The sequence below is a fragment of the Chenopodium album genome, chromosome 8 (assembly GCF_948465745.1).
Source record: "Chenopodium album chromosome 8, dcCheAlbu1.1, whole genome shotgun sequence".
NCBI lineage: Eukaryota > Viridiplantae > Streptophyta > Magnoliopsida > Caryophyllales > Amaranthaceae > Chenopodium > Chenopodium album.
In genome coordinates, this window is record NC_137841.1 from 71109753 (window position 1) to 71124668 (window position 14916).

Here is a 14916-nt window from a genome sequence, read left to right on the forward strand (position 1 = left end):
TTTGGTGTCATTTCTACTTTCAATGTTTTATTACATAAGAGAACAATGCAATGCAAATTTCTTGCTTAAATAATAAGCTAACATAATGCTATGATAGAGAGGGTTTATAGGAGTGAGTGACTACATTGAGCTTCATGAACTTATAGTTGTGCTAACTGATAGATGCTGATTGGAATGCAGTCAGTGGCATACTGGCTGTAGCCTCTGCGTGCTATGATTGCATTTACAGCTTGGGTTGGGTGGAAGGAATCCCAGAAGACATACTTATTTCTGTCTGGACATGGTTGCTGCAAAGGAAGACAGGTGACTTCCCCTCCCGCTTTTCCATTCCCGCAGCAGGCTTTGGTTGCTTCAGAAAACCCTGTAACAGAAAGCAGGGACATTAACTAGTTAGTAAGTGTTACTCTTAAAAAATATGCACCTTAAGTAATATCAAAGTGTAGTTGATGTTGCTTCTCACCATATTTAGAAGGATTGTGGGTCATGTCGTTGAAGAGATCGTAAATATTCTGATAGACAAAGTAAGAACCTGGAAGGCTTTGGTTAAGTGTATTTGTCATTTGAATTAGACGGCTATTGAATGTAACCATCAAATTATTGACGCTTTCTACACAGCCGTTGTCTTTTGACTTAGATAAGAAAGAAGGTATACATCCGAGGGGACCCGATCCAACCAGCGCCATTTTTCTTGCACCTAGGTTATATAGTCTCTGTAATCAGAAGGAAACAAAAATATGATGAGCTATGAATCTATGATAGTGTATTTAAGCTGCTGTAATGATTATGGTATAGTAATATAGCGCGGAGTTGCTGAAGTGAGGTTAGGCTGTAGTTGTGGTTGAATGCATGGATTTTAAACAGGGTAACTGGTTAAGTAGGAAATTATAGGTGGTTTGCTTAGTTTTAGCATATCTGTATGTTGTACTTGCTATTAATTACTGAAGTCAATATTGACTTGTCATTACATAAGTGAATTGTGCTATCTAATATCTATATGCCTCAGAACAATTGCTGTCTTTGAGATTGGATTGATATTTTTGTTAACATACTAACATAAAGGACTTAATGTGTTTATTAACAAAGACACTACATAAAACCGTAATTTTACATTAAACTTTCAATTACTATGGACTATAAACTAAACTGTCCTACTTTATTGTGAATTAGGTCACTCAGTTTTGTTTTGGATCAACAGTTTAACGGAAACAGCCTCTTTACAGTTGTGTAATAAAGGTAAAAGAACCTCTTTTCAGTTGAAGGTAAGTTGGCATACATATGAGCTCCTTTATATTATCTTAGGTGAGAGTTTCTCTTTGGAAGAATAACCACCACATACATAGCAGAGTTATTGGTGTGATAAAATTATGGATGGAATTACTATAGAATACTTTCAGCTATATCTTGTGGTGAATGGTATTTTATTGAAAAAGCTTTGAGCATCATTAATTGTGAATTATTCCCTTTATCCCTGTTCAGTTAATACGCTTTAACTTTAAACACAACTTGGACCATTTGTTTTGCTAATATACTAAAGCAAATGTTAGTAAGTTAGATGTTAATTACATATATTGAAGGTGAAAACTGAAAACATGTCAACTAAATAGGGATGGAGGGAATATTAAGAACAATCAGATAAATTTGAAGATTAGACCACACTTTATTTTTTGTCTTCTTAATATGTATTTAAAAAGTATACGAAGGAGTCTTACTGTTATCTGGGAAGTAAGTGTACTCATGAGGAGATCAGCGAAGGATTCCCCGTCGTAGATACGACTGCTGTCATATCTCTGAGGTTGCAGATAGTTGTTGAGGTAGTCATTGCCTCCAATGTCGATTAGAAAGACCGACTTTGCGAGATATTGGCTTAGCTCCTCCTGGTTTCGGAAAAGCATTGGCAATTTCAGTGAAAGTGTCTCCTGAAATTGGGATATCTGCCCATTCAAGGATGTCCGCTGCCCCTGAAAAGTATTTTTAGTGTACAAGTGTTAAATGCTGCTCACTGTCACTTTCATATACTATAGTCAATTTATCTTCAACTCGATTAAATTTGATATCAACATATTCATGGCGTCTTAGGTGGAGCTATATGTCATTATCAACTTGATTACTTCCTCTTATGTTTTTTTAGTAAAGTTTCTCTTCTAAAATGTAATGTTTTTGTTTCTTGCACATATAATACTTTCATGAACCCGAGTGCTCATGAATACATACACGTAAAAAAATAAACATTTTGTTGATAAGCTCTAGAATCATGTTATACATGGTAAAATGGTTGCTTAATAAAGAGCATGTTTATTATTAGAAAGATTTTATATTTTCTATTCAAGCATAACTAAGCTTACATAATGTCTTCCAGTCTCATCAAGTATCCCTGCTGCTGCTGATGCGTAGTTGATTCCTCTAAGGATATTCTTGCCAAATGTTGTAATCGAGAAGTATGGTGGTATATATGGCAATCCCAGATACCGCGCTGTTATGAGCATTTAAAAAACAAACAAGTCAGCATTAAGGAGCGAAAAAGATTAAGAAAGATGGGTGTGTAAATTCCAAGTTACCTCCATAATCTACGACAGTTAAGCCGTTGCTGAACCGGCCTGACGGACCTCCAGTGTCTATCCCATAAGGGAAGTAATTGGCCTTTGCTGCCGTGAACAAGTAGTTGTTGTTTCCATTATCTATCAAAGAGTCACCAAAGATGAACAAAGCAGGGGTGATTGGTTCAGTTGCTGCACCATCTTGAGCATTGGTTACCACATTTAGCTCAGGTAATAATAAGCAGAGTAATGTGACAGCGAAAATTACTCTTGTCTTCTCCATTTCTCTGCGTTTCTCTCTTACTCTATATGAATGGGTTTGTTTCAGTTTGCAGAGTGCAGACTTCGCTCGATTGCTTGGCTGTTTATAACTGCAGCGAAAGGGTCAGTGTTATTACCCTTGAAGGATAAAACAGTAAAGTCATAGCTTAGTTCTTATTGATTTACTTCTATTTTTGATGTGTTTTTTTCCGTTTTTTTACAGTCGCCCCGTGTTTGCAACTTTGGATTCTGACTGCAGTCAAGGTAAATGATTATGAGTTTTGGTCCACATTTTTTACTTGTTGCATTTTCAAATTTTTTGTAGTTGAACTGCATTCAATATGATAAACATACGAGTAGGCGAGTAGCAGTAATTTACTCGTATTATGGGGTCATGGTATCGGCAGAGGTTACAGTTACAGGGATGGATAAAACCAGAGTAAATGCGCTTCATTTCTCTGTTTCCAGTTGTGATTCTGGAGCCGTCCCTGTTTCCGTCTGCAGTTTATGCAGAGCTACTAAATACTGAATAACGTGGCTTTTAGTTCGTTGTCTGGGTTTATATTTTGTTAATTGTTTTAGCTCTTACATTTCCGTGCTTTTTTCTTTTTCTAATTCCCCTGTAATTCTGTTAGTTTTGGGTATCGGAAACAGAGCTCGCAGGGATGCAGGAAAGGACTAGCATAAGTAATTTGGTTGCCCTTTGATTTGTGTTTCATTCCAACCTTTTGGGGAAAATTTGGGTCCGATTTTCACCAAGATTAAAGTTAAAATAAAAGGAAAATCTCCCATCACCTATGCCTTAGTGATATTAAAGTGTGTTGTGCTATTGGCTCACAAGTCAAAAGTCCTACTTCCTACTTCAATCTTGTACAATCATGAATTCATGATGATCTTAAATTAATATGAAGAATTGAAGATATGTACTCGTAGTATATTTGTTATCTTAATTAACTTGAATAATTGAATGGATATCAAGGGAAATCTTAAATGGCTGTACTATCACTTCTCAGCTTGGAAGTTGGTAGTTGGATTTTCACCTTTCTCAACCCCTTGGTTAGTTGGGAGTTTTTACTATACCTGTGTCCAGCCTTTGAATTAGGGTTTTTTCATAGTCCGATATACTCCTTCGTGTCCTTTCTTAAGGGCATGTTCACATTTACTGAGCTGAACTGAACTGAAATTAAGCTGAAGTAAACAGACCCCAAATCTTATGTGCTCCACGATCAACAATAAAAAAAAAAAAAAAGGATTAACTCAAATAATGCATAACCATGCAAGGAGCAGCCTTGCTGTGAATGAGTAATTATCTGGCCATAAGCTCGGTCTGGTGATGTTAAAGATCAATTAAGATTCGTACAAACTACAAAGGCTCTTTGTTAAAGACCCACAACAATGTTTAGTTTGTCTGAGTTGAAACTAGATACTTATGTTCGTACTTGCTTGATTACTAATTCTTCTCTAATTATAGTTATTGCAGTTAGACTTGTGTTAGATCCAAACTGAATTTTGACCTACTTGACCTGATAATTACTGTGAGGTCTGGACTCACCTTGACTAAATTCATCATAATAATTCTAACAGTAGACCTATATATGACCTGACCAAACAAATCCGAACCAAGTCACTGAGCACTTGAACATGACCTTAACAAAACCCGACTTTAATAAATCTGTTTTCCACATACTGTTTAAGGTTCTCCATAAATGGCATATGCAAACCAAGATCCAAAAAAGTTTCCACCTTTAAATTTCAGTTAATCCCCTGAATGTATCAACTACCAGTTCTGCAAATTGCCCTGGTTACTTATTATCCACCATCTTACAAGAACTTGAGGCCCATGCTTCTTATAGATTAATTTCAAAACTACGCAACCACCTCAATTCAATTTATTCTGAAAAAATTACCAAATTCTGACATCTGAAGAGTAAAACCTACCAGCTAAATGCATGTTTAATATTCTTATTTTTTTACTTTGTGTAAGGGACCAGTAAAAAAAGGTTAAGTTTGACCTTCATAAAGGAAAAAATGTACTTAACCAATTTGGTCACTATATTATCTTTGATTAAATTCATTATATGGTTATGTTTATATTTACTAAAACAGGGTTTTATTTGCAGGTGAAATGTAAACCACATAACATGAAACCTTCTATTGTGCAGCAAGGAAGGTGAGAGTTTCATTTATTACTCCCTGCCGTTTCTTTTCGGGCATTCATGGAGGCGGGCCCGCTCTCTGTCACGGATGCTTCATGAGATTTGGCAATGGTAAGATTATTTTAAGTACTAGTTTTATTTTTCTTGATCATCCAAATTATTCGATATAATTAGGAGCATCACAAACATTGAAGTTTAGATGTTTAAAATCCATCAAGTAACTTGTTGAGATATGTGCTTGGTGTGTGTGTGTGTGTGGTTGCGTAGTTTTGTTCTTGCTTGATACGATTTAGCAACTTTTTATTGCATGTATAAGAGATGTAAGTCTCAAAATAATCAACCCCGAAGAGTACTACGAGTATAATGGATTCTTTTTTAATTGTCTATATGGGGCTGGAAGGCTGTCCATGCTCTAAGTCCCTACATTGCTAAGGCACAGTTAATCATTAATACACAGCATGTCGAAATGCTAACTTCTATAGTCTATGGAAGAGGGAAGGCCAGGCAGTAATGTGCTCACTAGTCCAGATTTTCGAGTCTTAAATATCGAGTTTGAATCTTCATAGTGTTAGGTTAGGACTACTTCAGGATTATATAGATAAAACTTGTGTTAACGTTTTATTCATAGTAAAGCACTATGCAACAATTGCGTGGTGCTCTGAAGAATATTTGCTAGTTTGATGATGGGTAAGACACTAAGACCAACCTTAAGAGAGGCGAGCCACGTAACATGTTCTGTTTCAAAGTCTTATTAGCCCCCTCTAATCATATTAACTTTAACAATTGGAATTTAATGTTATTATTAATTTATTCGCTATTAAAATCCTTTATGTTTATGGTTCATCCTTAAAATTTATATGATTTTTGTATAAACCATATAAAAGTTGCAAATAATTTGCTACCTAGTGAAATTATTCATGCACTATAGTAGCATTTCTTCATTTAATCTACTCATACCTATCTGTTACGGATACCAAATACCTAAATCCATCAGCATTTTCAAAATCTGACAGTAGTACGTAACTGCAATAATAAATAAAAATGAATAAAAATACTAAGATTAAGTTAGTTGAATAATGTAGTATCACTGTATCTCTTATTAATTATGTGTATGTTAGAATTTTTTATTTTTATTTTTTCTTTTCATGGCAATTTGGTCGGTAGAATTTTGTCGGTAAAGTTTAAGCAGAAAAATTTGAGGTTTGTGTTAATTAAGTGGGAATCTTGTCTTGGGTTGTTTTCCATTTACCAAGAGAAACAACATTATTATGTTGCTTAACTACATTAGCTAGAAAAAACCAGACAGACTTAATTGTGTATGGGTTCATAGTTCATAAGAATCAAAATCTATATCATTACGTTTGTGGCTCTCTATTACTATTTACGCGGGAAGTAAAAAACCCTCTCGTATTAGGTGACTAACAATTACTGTAATTTACGTGTTGGACTTATTTGTTCATTTACCATGGGGGGTATACACCTGCAACATGACCTTACTGTGGACTGTGAAATTGTGAATCAATTTGGTCATCGCCTTAATGAGCATTTATCTACAATACTATGTACTGCAAAATAGTATAGGTTGCTTGTTATCTGATTAAGGATGTACATCACTACATGTATGGCGTGTGTACTGCATTATTTTCAGTATTCTAGTATTTGATGTCTCATTCAACTATTACTCGTACTTTACTTGTGTTATTGTTATATCAATGCGTAGTTAATTAAGCCGTAAATGTAAATCTGTGAACGTTTATCGGATTTTGATTTGGTACTAAACTATGTGTGGGTAAGGAGAAGTCTTTTTTGTTTTTTTTGGGGCTAAGGGGTGAGATCGAACCCTTCTTACAGAGGTGGAAGGAGGGCTTTCAAACTTTAAGCTAACCTCGATTCTCAAATATATCAATGCTATGTTTTGTGAATCAAGAGCTACAAAAGCTGATGAACCAAAGAGGACTTTTTATTCAAGGTAGATGAAGAAAAGACGAACACGGTTGTGGTACTTGGGAAGTAACCATAAGCAATCTTTAACCTAGATCAAGTTCAAACCTTGTATTGTTTTACACTTATACAATGGCGGAGCTAAACTTTCATCAATTGGGTTCAATGGCTCAACTCATATACTTGTATTATTGTTTGTTCATGTCAATGTATATATTTTAATTATATTTTTTAACAGTATCGAGAAAGACCTTGATCATAACTTAACCATCACCAAAAAAATAAAATAAAATAAATAAATAAATAAATGTCTTTGTCAATGTTTGATGGTACTCTGTATACAAAGTATAATACATTAGTACTACATACATTAATACTACGTATATACTTTCAAGTGTTATCAAAGAGCAAAGTTTTGGGCCAAACATTAATTCTCTGTATTTGTTTGTAATCACAATTCAGAAGACTATCAACCTAACTAGCCAAGTAACGAATGAAAGTCAAATCTTTTGTGTGTGCTTAATACAACCACTAAATAGTGGGCTTCCTCTAAAGAAGCTCTCTCCCAACACCACGTACGATATTTACCCTAACGAAAAAAGATAATATGAGATATTTTAACATTACACCCGGTTGTAGATTTGACACCTTATTAGTAAGATAACATGTATAATTTGCTACTTTTCAGCCAATTAAGCTGGTTGATACTCACTATAATTATAAGATATTTAAAGTTGAAGTTAAAGCAAAAAATAATTGATATTTTTGTGTCAATATTTGTAAGAAGTATTGAGTACGACAATTGTTTCTAGTTTAATTATTTGTCTCATTATAATTTGTAATAATACTTAATGTATTGCTGATATGCTTCCAAAATAAACAACTCTACCTACAAATCCACCCCAATCCCCCATCTCAAAAAAATATCAAATAAATTAATTAAAAAAAGGAAATGAGCCTAAATTTGGAGGAAATAAAGAAAGGAAAATGGGTAATAAAATATAGTGTGACAATAGTTTAATGCAAATTGAAGGGCAACTTTAAGCCATGACATGTGGCAAAAACAGACTTGGTAGTAACACAACGCAAAACACCGTTATCAAGGAAGAACCACTACGGTTTGGTTGGAAATCGAGCCCTCGTGTTCTTAAACACTTGCTTAAAACATTGTGTTGTTCGTTATCTTATTAGTTATTACCACTAAAGATTGGTTTGCCGCTGATTTTTATTAATTCTATGCATTTATCACTTGCCATCTTCTTTATGCTCTCACTTTCATGCTTTTTGCTCTTTGCCAAATTCACCCTTGCCACTATTACCGGTACCCGGTACGCGTACAGTTCTTTACATACTTCATTCGATTTAGAATAATTGTAACGCTTTGATTTAATTATTACATCCATCCTGTGCACAATATTCATGAAGTCATGGTGCGTCTGATTATATAATATAAAGTTCATTTGTTTTTTGATATACATGTTCGTTTTGAATAATATGCTCTTTTAAATTCTTTTTTTTTTTTTTTTTTTTTATGATGACCCATTATTTTTTTAAATTTTTGAATAAAAATGAACATATGTTTTGGCTATGAACATACATGTTCATTAGATTTGGACGTGGAGATTAGACATGTTCTTTATTGCTTTTGGAATTCATATTCATTCATTTTAATATTTATTGTGTATTTGGTATGTAGGGTTCTTGTTTTTTTTAGGTTGCTTAAATCGATCTTTAAAGTTACTTAATTTTGAGAAATCTCATTTGTGTGTTTTCCAAAAGAGTATATTTTTAAAAAATTTATATGAATTGACATATAGTACTAGTATTAAAGTTTATATTAAGTACATAATTTTATTACAATGCATGGATGCTACGAGTACATAGTTACATTCCATTCTTCCTTGAAAGATAGAAATGAACTTCATGTAATGTAAGACCCTATCCACTTCACTTTATTTTTGTTGAACTGAAATTATTTTTATTGATTCTCTAATATAGTTTTTCGTTAGTGTTACTATTTTTTTGATAAACTGAACTTAGAGTATGTTCTATTCACCTAATTTTCACTTATATACGATCTTATCTGAACTTATTAGACTTTATTAAAATTTATTTTAGTTGTAATTTGTACTTGGATTACCCTTATTACTTACTAGAATTTATTTTTCCTGAACTTATTTGAACTAAACTAAACTTATCTAACTTTTGTTTTGAAAACTTATCTCAACTTATTACACTTGAAATAAGTGAAAACAAGTTGAACACAACATACTCTTATTTTTGAAATAAGTGAAAACAAGTTGAACACAACATACTCTTATTTTTACTGAACTGGACTTATTTATAGTGAATATTTTTTTTTAAAGATGAAATGAATAGTGCATTAGATAGTTTTTTTTTTTTTTTTTTAATTTCGATGATTTGTGGTATCTGTGTATCATAAGATTAATAGCTGAAATAAATCACTACGAAAATCATGCAGGTAAGCCAAAAAAATAAAAAATAAAATAAAAAGGGTTACATATTTTTTTTTTAATAATATTAGCTCGCTTTCTCCCTCTCATGAATTTTATTCTAATTATATTTTAAAGTAAATATACTACTACGCGTCTACGCGTACGTACAACCCAAAGAAAGCATCCAAAGAATGTCTAATTTGTCTCCACATTGACATGTACTCGTATTTTAAATAGATCAATGAAGAATAATTAGTCTTCAAATCTTTAGAAATCATGATAATTATATTTGGCCTAATATAAATACAGACCTTGTAAGAATGTCAATTAGCTTAACTAATTAAAATATTGTATAACGGAGTTATAGAGCGCGATAAAATTCCGTCTATATCACTAGTACCCTTAAACCTCTCTATACATCAAAAGAACACTTTGTACTATTGATCAAGATTGTGGACTATCATACATGGACGTTTTTTTTTGTCCAAAATGTATGTAATGAATGTACGTGTAAACTATATATTTCATCTAATTACTAGAATATATATTTCAGAAAATTACAGCTTTGAGTGGAATCTCTGACTAAAAAAGCTTTAGCAAGGGCTTTGACCTTATTAATATCTTATCATTGAATTGCTAAATATGGTTAGTTGATCATCATATAAAATTACTAATATAGTATGTGTAACAGCTTGAAAGCTGCATTGCCTATTTTTTTCCATTTTGTTATGTTCGTTTCCTTAATAAGAGGGGTAAGAGCGAGGGGAGGGTTGTTAATCGAAGGGTTTTGGAGTTATATTTTTGTCGGTGTTTATAGTATCTTAAAATAATAGATCAGTTTATATGAATTTTAAACGTCAGAATACATTGATTATATAGGATAACTAATTTAAGAAATCTACTAAGATATGTCGTTATAAACTTTTTATACTACTCCGTAAGAAGATTATTTGAGTCAATAATTTAAGACAAAGGGAATTTTCCTCGTTATGTATAACCTTATTTCGAAGGAAAACTTTTGTATACACCCGGTTTTCAGTAATTTAGTGTACATCGGATACACTTTTGTCAGATTTAGTGTCACTTTTGTCAAATTTAGTGTCACTTTTGTCAAATTTATCAATGAAGCATAAATAACTTTTATATATGTCAGGGTAACTTTTGTGCGTTTTAGTGTAACTTTTGCACATTTTATTGTCACTTTATAACGGATGTTCAGTAATTTACTGAACATCTGCTTTATTTAAAAGTTTCGAATTACAAGTCACAAAAAACCTAGCTATAAGATTTTTCATGTCCTTTGCAAAATTTAAAACTTCCTTGTGGTAAATGCCTTGCCAATTTACTGATTACCATGCACAGTTTAAGCCACATTATTGTCTTAGATTTTTCCTTAACAATTGTTTGTGATACAAAGTACAACTATAGTGTATGTAACAATATGTATCACTTACACCATGTCGTCGATGTCGAAAAATAAAAATAATCAGGTTGATAATGTACTTTAACTAGCAATATATACGATATGAAGTACAATCTCGAATATGGACGCAAGTGATTAATTTTTTTGTTTTGGATAATCATAGAAGTGCATCTATATCATCTTATAGTACAGCAGTAAATCAGCCTCTTTCAGTCCATGTTGCATGCAAACGCTTATCTGTCAAAACCATCCATAAACATATATTTAATTATGATAATAATATTCAAATTAAACCATATAAAACAACATATTACATAATACAAATGGCCTGACATTGGTTTATGTATTTATGTTTTTACTCTAATGTTTACTTTGTAGCTAATTTAACTAGCGAATCTTCATATATCATATGACCGCATTCAACTTTAGAATATAAACAAGTAATTAATTCTGCAATTTTCTTGATTTAATTTTTAAGTTTCCCAATGCTTTGTCTGTACGAACAACTTATATTCTAATAATCTTTAGGACTTAGGAACCCTAGCTTTGACTTGAGTATCTCTTCAAACTAGCTAGCTCTATAAAATCTTACTTTGAGCTTTTTTTATGCTTCTTCTCTTTTTTCTTTTTTTCCCTACTATACCATCAAAACTAAAAAAAGAAAAATAAAATTGTGTAAAAAGAAAAATGAGAAAATTGGTTTCCTTAAGATTGACTAGCTTAATTTTGGCTGTTTTTCTTCTTATGCATGCTCTAAGAAATTCCTTAGCTCATGCTCATCAAGGTGATTTTTTACATATTTTATTTTCTCTTAATCAATTATTGGAGTAATCATATATTATCCTAAAAGAATGAGATTTAACAATGTTCTTCCTTTTCTTTCATGTAGCTAAGGTATCGAATGCCCTATCGAGGCAAAATCATGTATTTGCAAGAAAGGTATGCTATTTTTCCAATCACTTATCTAATTAAATAATTGAATTCATAGAGATATATCACTATTTACCTCTTTTTAATTTGAATTTCTTTAATAAAAATCTTTGTATTTATTTAAATTATTACTAGCACCAATATTAATTATATTGTTACATATACTCATAGACAAAGTTTTGTGTAGGAACTTGTTGATGCTAATAATCATGTCGAAAAGGCAAGAAAAGGCGCTATGGTAGGAGGAAGGAAAATGATGATTACTCACCATGAAGTTCAAGAGAATGATCATATGGTGACAATGAAGAAGAATCAAACTCCGGTGTTCTCAGGTGCTCCTAAAGTTAATGATACGAATGATTTTGGAGTAAAAGGGGATCTTGATATGCATTATAAAGTTAATGATCATACTACTACAAGTGGTTATAGCTCTATGAAGTTGAATGAAGCATTTAGTGCAACTGATTATCACGGTCCTCGGTCACACCCTTCTAAGCATCACTAAGTTTACTTTTAACCTATGATTGAGTTGTATGTATAGTAGATTGATCTATCTTGGTATAAATAGATTCAAAATTTTGTTGTGTATAGTCTATTGAATCTCCTATTTAAACCTTAAACTAATGAAATAGTTTATTTAGGGATCTAGGTTATTTTAGCTAACCTATATGTCAAAGGTTGTTTCCAAGAGTTAGGAAATTATAGTTAAATGGCTATATATGCATGTATATGAACCCCTATGTATGAATGAAGTTCCTTTTTTGGCTATATACTCCGCCTATTATAATTTGTGGCATTGATTTTAGATTTGCAAGCAACCAATTTAATTGTTTATAATTAATTAGCAATTAATTTAAGAAAATTATGATTTTCATGGTTTATTTAATTTAATTCCTTGGCTTGATAGTATTATCTACAACTTTTTTTTGGAATGCAGGAAATGATCAAGAGAGAAATGCTTTGAAGATCAACTCTTCTTTGAAATTTCATGATAAATCTCACAATAAGGTATTTATACATTATTCATTATATTATCATATATATGTGTACTTAGTAAATAAAATTGTAATTTTCAAATTCATTGATAATAATAATCTTTGACATGGTCTAATAATTTAAGCATTCCAATTCTTCTTTGCAACATGATTAATAGTTGGAGAAGAAGGCAACACAAAGCAACACCAACAAGGCAAAAACTACTCAAGATTTTGATACAAAAGCTAAAAAAGATGATGAATCAAAGAGACTCTTAGACGCGACTAAAGAGATTATGAAGCTAATGCATAGAGATTACCGAGGAAGGGGAAGACCTAAGAGAAGACCACCCATTAACAACCATAATCCCAGACACTAAAACAAAATTAGCTCTTAATTAACCTCAGTTAGGGTTTAAGGTTCACAATTTTGACCTTTTGTAGTTAGTGAACCTGTAATCCTCACTGAGTATATATTATAGTCCTGTATTATTTGCCTTTTTTTGCGGCTTGCTGTTCAACTTATTTTCTAGTTAATTTAGATTAATGTATTAGTCTATAGAAGGAACATAGTATAGGTCATGGTCTTACATGACATATATAGCAGCACAGTTTTTTTTTTTTTTTTTGGCTAGGATTTTGTACAATATATATGCTCAACTTCTTCCTATATGTATCAAGTTTAGCGGAATTAAATAATACGAGTATATGTGTTACTTAGATGGTACTGGGATAAATATATGCTCCTTTCGCCTCTTAATGAATGCCTCAGCTTGTTTGCTTATGGGACGTAATTATTACAGGAATTGAGTTGAATGATGCAAGGTATTTTGAAGGGTAATACTTCTATATAGGCTTGCTATAAGTCTAGTTTACTAAATGTAGAAAGTGACCTATCATTAATCTTAGAGAAAACATCAAGATGTTTCCTTGCGTCAACCAGGGGCCTACCTTTGCTCATTTCACTTACAACAATTCTAGATTCGATGTACTACCTCCGTTTCATATTATTTGCGTAAGTTTTTCGGCGATGTATAGTTACCAACTTAATTTAACAATTTACTACTCACATTGACAAACAAATAATCACAATTTCTTAGTACTAACCTACTTTTGAGCCCATATCTTGATTTTTATAGACAAGCCTATGTTTTTGGGCTCAATTAACTACTATTTAACAGATTCACTTAATTATAATTTGTAAGCTGGGTTTTTAGTTTTTTACAAGACCATAAAGGACCCTAGGACACACTTAAACCTAATTCTATGTATTCTAGTAATTTTACTTATTTTCATGTTGCAATATTTTTAGAGAAAAAAAGTATTGACATTTCATAATTGTTTATAGATATTATATATTGAGATTTATGATGTACATTCTTTATATGTTACGGAGTAACCTTTTTATATATATATACTAGATGAAATCCGTGCGATGCACGGTTTGTTTGAATTTTTTTAAATAATTTTTTTATATATATATATTTATGTGCTAAAATTTGTTATATATAGATAAAATTCCTAATATCAAATTAATTTAAAGTGGGAAATCTCATTCGTCAATTTTGCTTACATGTCATTTAAATTATTTAATTCTTACAGAAATTAATAACCTCGTATTTAATTGGCTACCACTAAAATTTATTAGCCGCACGCTGAAAAAATTAAATCCTACGTGGTTCTCTAAAAACTCGGTAAAAAACTCCCTTATATATATATTAGATTATTATTGTATATATATTGGCATTTTGCGTCACTAACAGATTAAATTGAAAACTATAAAGATTAATCTTAACAATAACTTGTGCTTTACTACTAATATAGTAATATTGGGTGAAAATAACTTGTATCAAAAAATTCAATTCACTAAGAACATTACGTAAATAACATATTACGTATGTATATACTACAAAATTTTTCGAGGAAAATTACAGAATTAAGATGAAGTAAACTAAAGACCTTTCCTGTTCCTCAAAAACGCAACTTTCCCCTGTGCCTCTGCCTCTGCCTCCGCCTCTGCCTATATCGATCCCACTCGAGCTTCCGAGCTTTCGATTGAGGAACACTTACTAAAGGCTGCCTGATAATTAGAGTTGGCAAGCATCAACGCATTGTACGAGCTTTGAGTAGGGCTAGAGCTGTATACAGCCCCGGCTGCGTCCCGATCCTTGCTCACCCTCTCGAAGAGCTTTTGGCACTCAACTTTAGTTAGAACTAGTGTTGGATCAGCTTTGGCAATTG

At 32.1% G+C, this 14916-nt stretch overlaps 2 protein-coding genes and 1 long non-coding RNA gene across 3 annotated transcripts; 2 read left to right on the forward strand and 1 right to left on the reverse strand.

Annotated features, from left to right (window-relative positions):
* LOC145642217 (GDSL esterase/lipase 7-like) lies at positions 1-2881 on the reverse strand. Its single transcript, XM_081693325.1, has 5 exons — positions 2556-2881; positions 2343-2470; positions 1710-1958; positions 461-710; positions 1-361 (listed from the first exon to the last, which is right to left on the reverse strand). Exons 1-5 carry the CDS (start codon positions 2815-2817, stop codon positions 141-143), a joined length of 1110 nt encoding a protein of 369 aa, XP_081549451.1. The 5' UTR covers positions 2818-2881; the 3' UTR covers positions 1-140.
* On the forward strand, positions 2638-5927 carry LOC145642218 (uncharacterized). Its single transcript, XR_014115659.1, has 4 exons — positions 2638-2765; positions 2863-2918; positions 3019-3059; positions 4916-5927. It is a non-coding gene; the product is annotated as an uncharacterized LOC145642218 (long non-coding RNA).
* Positions 5928-11892: 5965 nt separating this feature from the next.
* LOC145556507 (uncharacterized) lies at positions 11893-13580 on the forward strand. Its single transcript, XM_081618166.1, has 3 exons — positions 11893-12033; positions 12639-12709; positions 12855-13580. Exons 1-3 carry the CDS (start codon positions 11937-11939, stop codon positions 13053-13055), a joined length of 369 nt encoding a protein of 122 aa, XP_081474292.1. The 5' UTR covers positions 11893-11936; the 3' UTR covers positions 13056-13580.
* Positions 13581-14916: the final 1336 nt, after the last annotated feature.

Bases quoted from the DNA above. Each gene is read 5' to 3' on its own strand.
- LOC145642217 (XM_081693325.1), bottom strand. From the start codon at position 2,817: ATGGAGAAGACAAGAGTAATTTTCGCTGTCACATTACTCTGCTTATTA. The intron at 1,959-2,342 runs GTAAGCTTAGTT...AATACTTTTCAG, and splicing joins ATGAGACTGGAAGACATTAT to GGGCAGCGGACATCCTTGAA. The intron at 711-1,709 runs GTAAGACTCCTT...TTCTGATTACAG, and splicing joins CACTTACTTCCCAGATAACA to AGACTATATAACCTAGGTGC.
- LOC145556507 (XM_081618166.1), top strand. From the start codon at position 11,937: ATGGTAGGAGGAAGGAAAATGATGATTACTCACCATGAAGTTCAAGAG. The intron at 12,034-12,638 runs GTGCTCCTAAAG...TTTGGAATGCAG, and splicing joins TCAAACTCCGGTGTTCTCAG to GAAATGATCAAGAGAGAAAT. The intron at 12,710-12,854 runs GTATTTATACAT...CATGATTAATAG, and splicing joins ATGATAAATCTCACAATAAG to TTGGAGAAGAAGGCAACACA.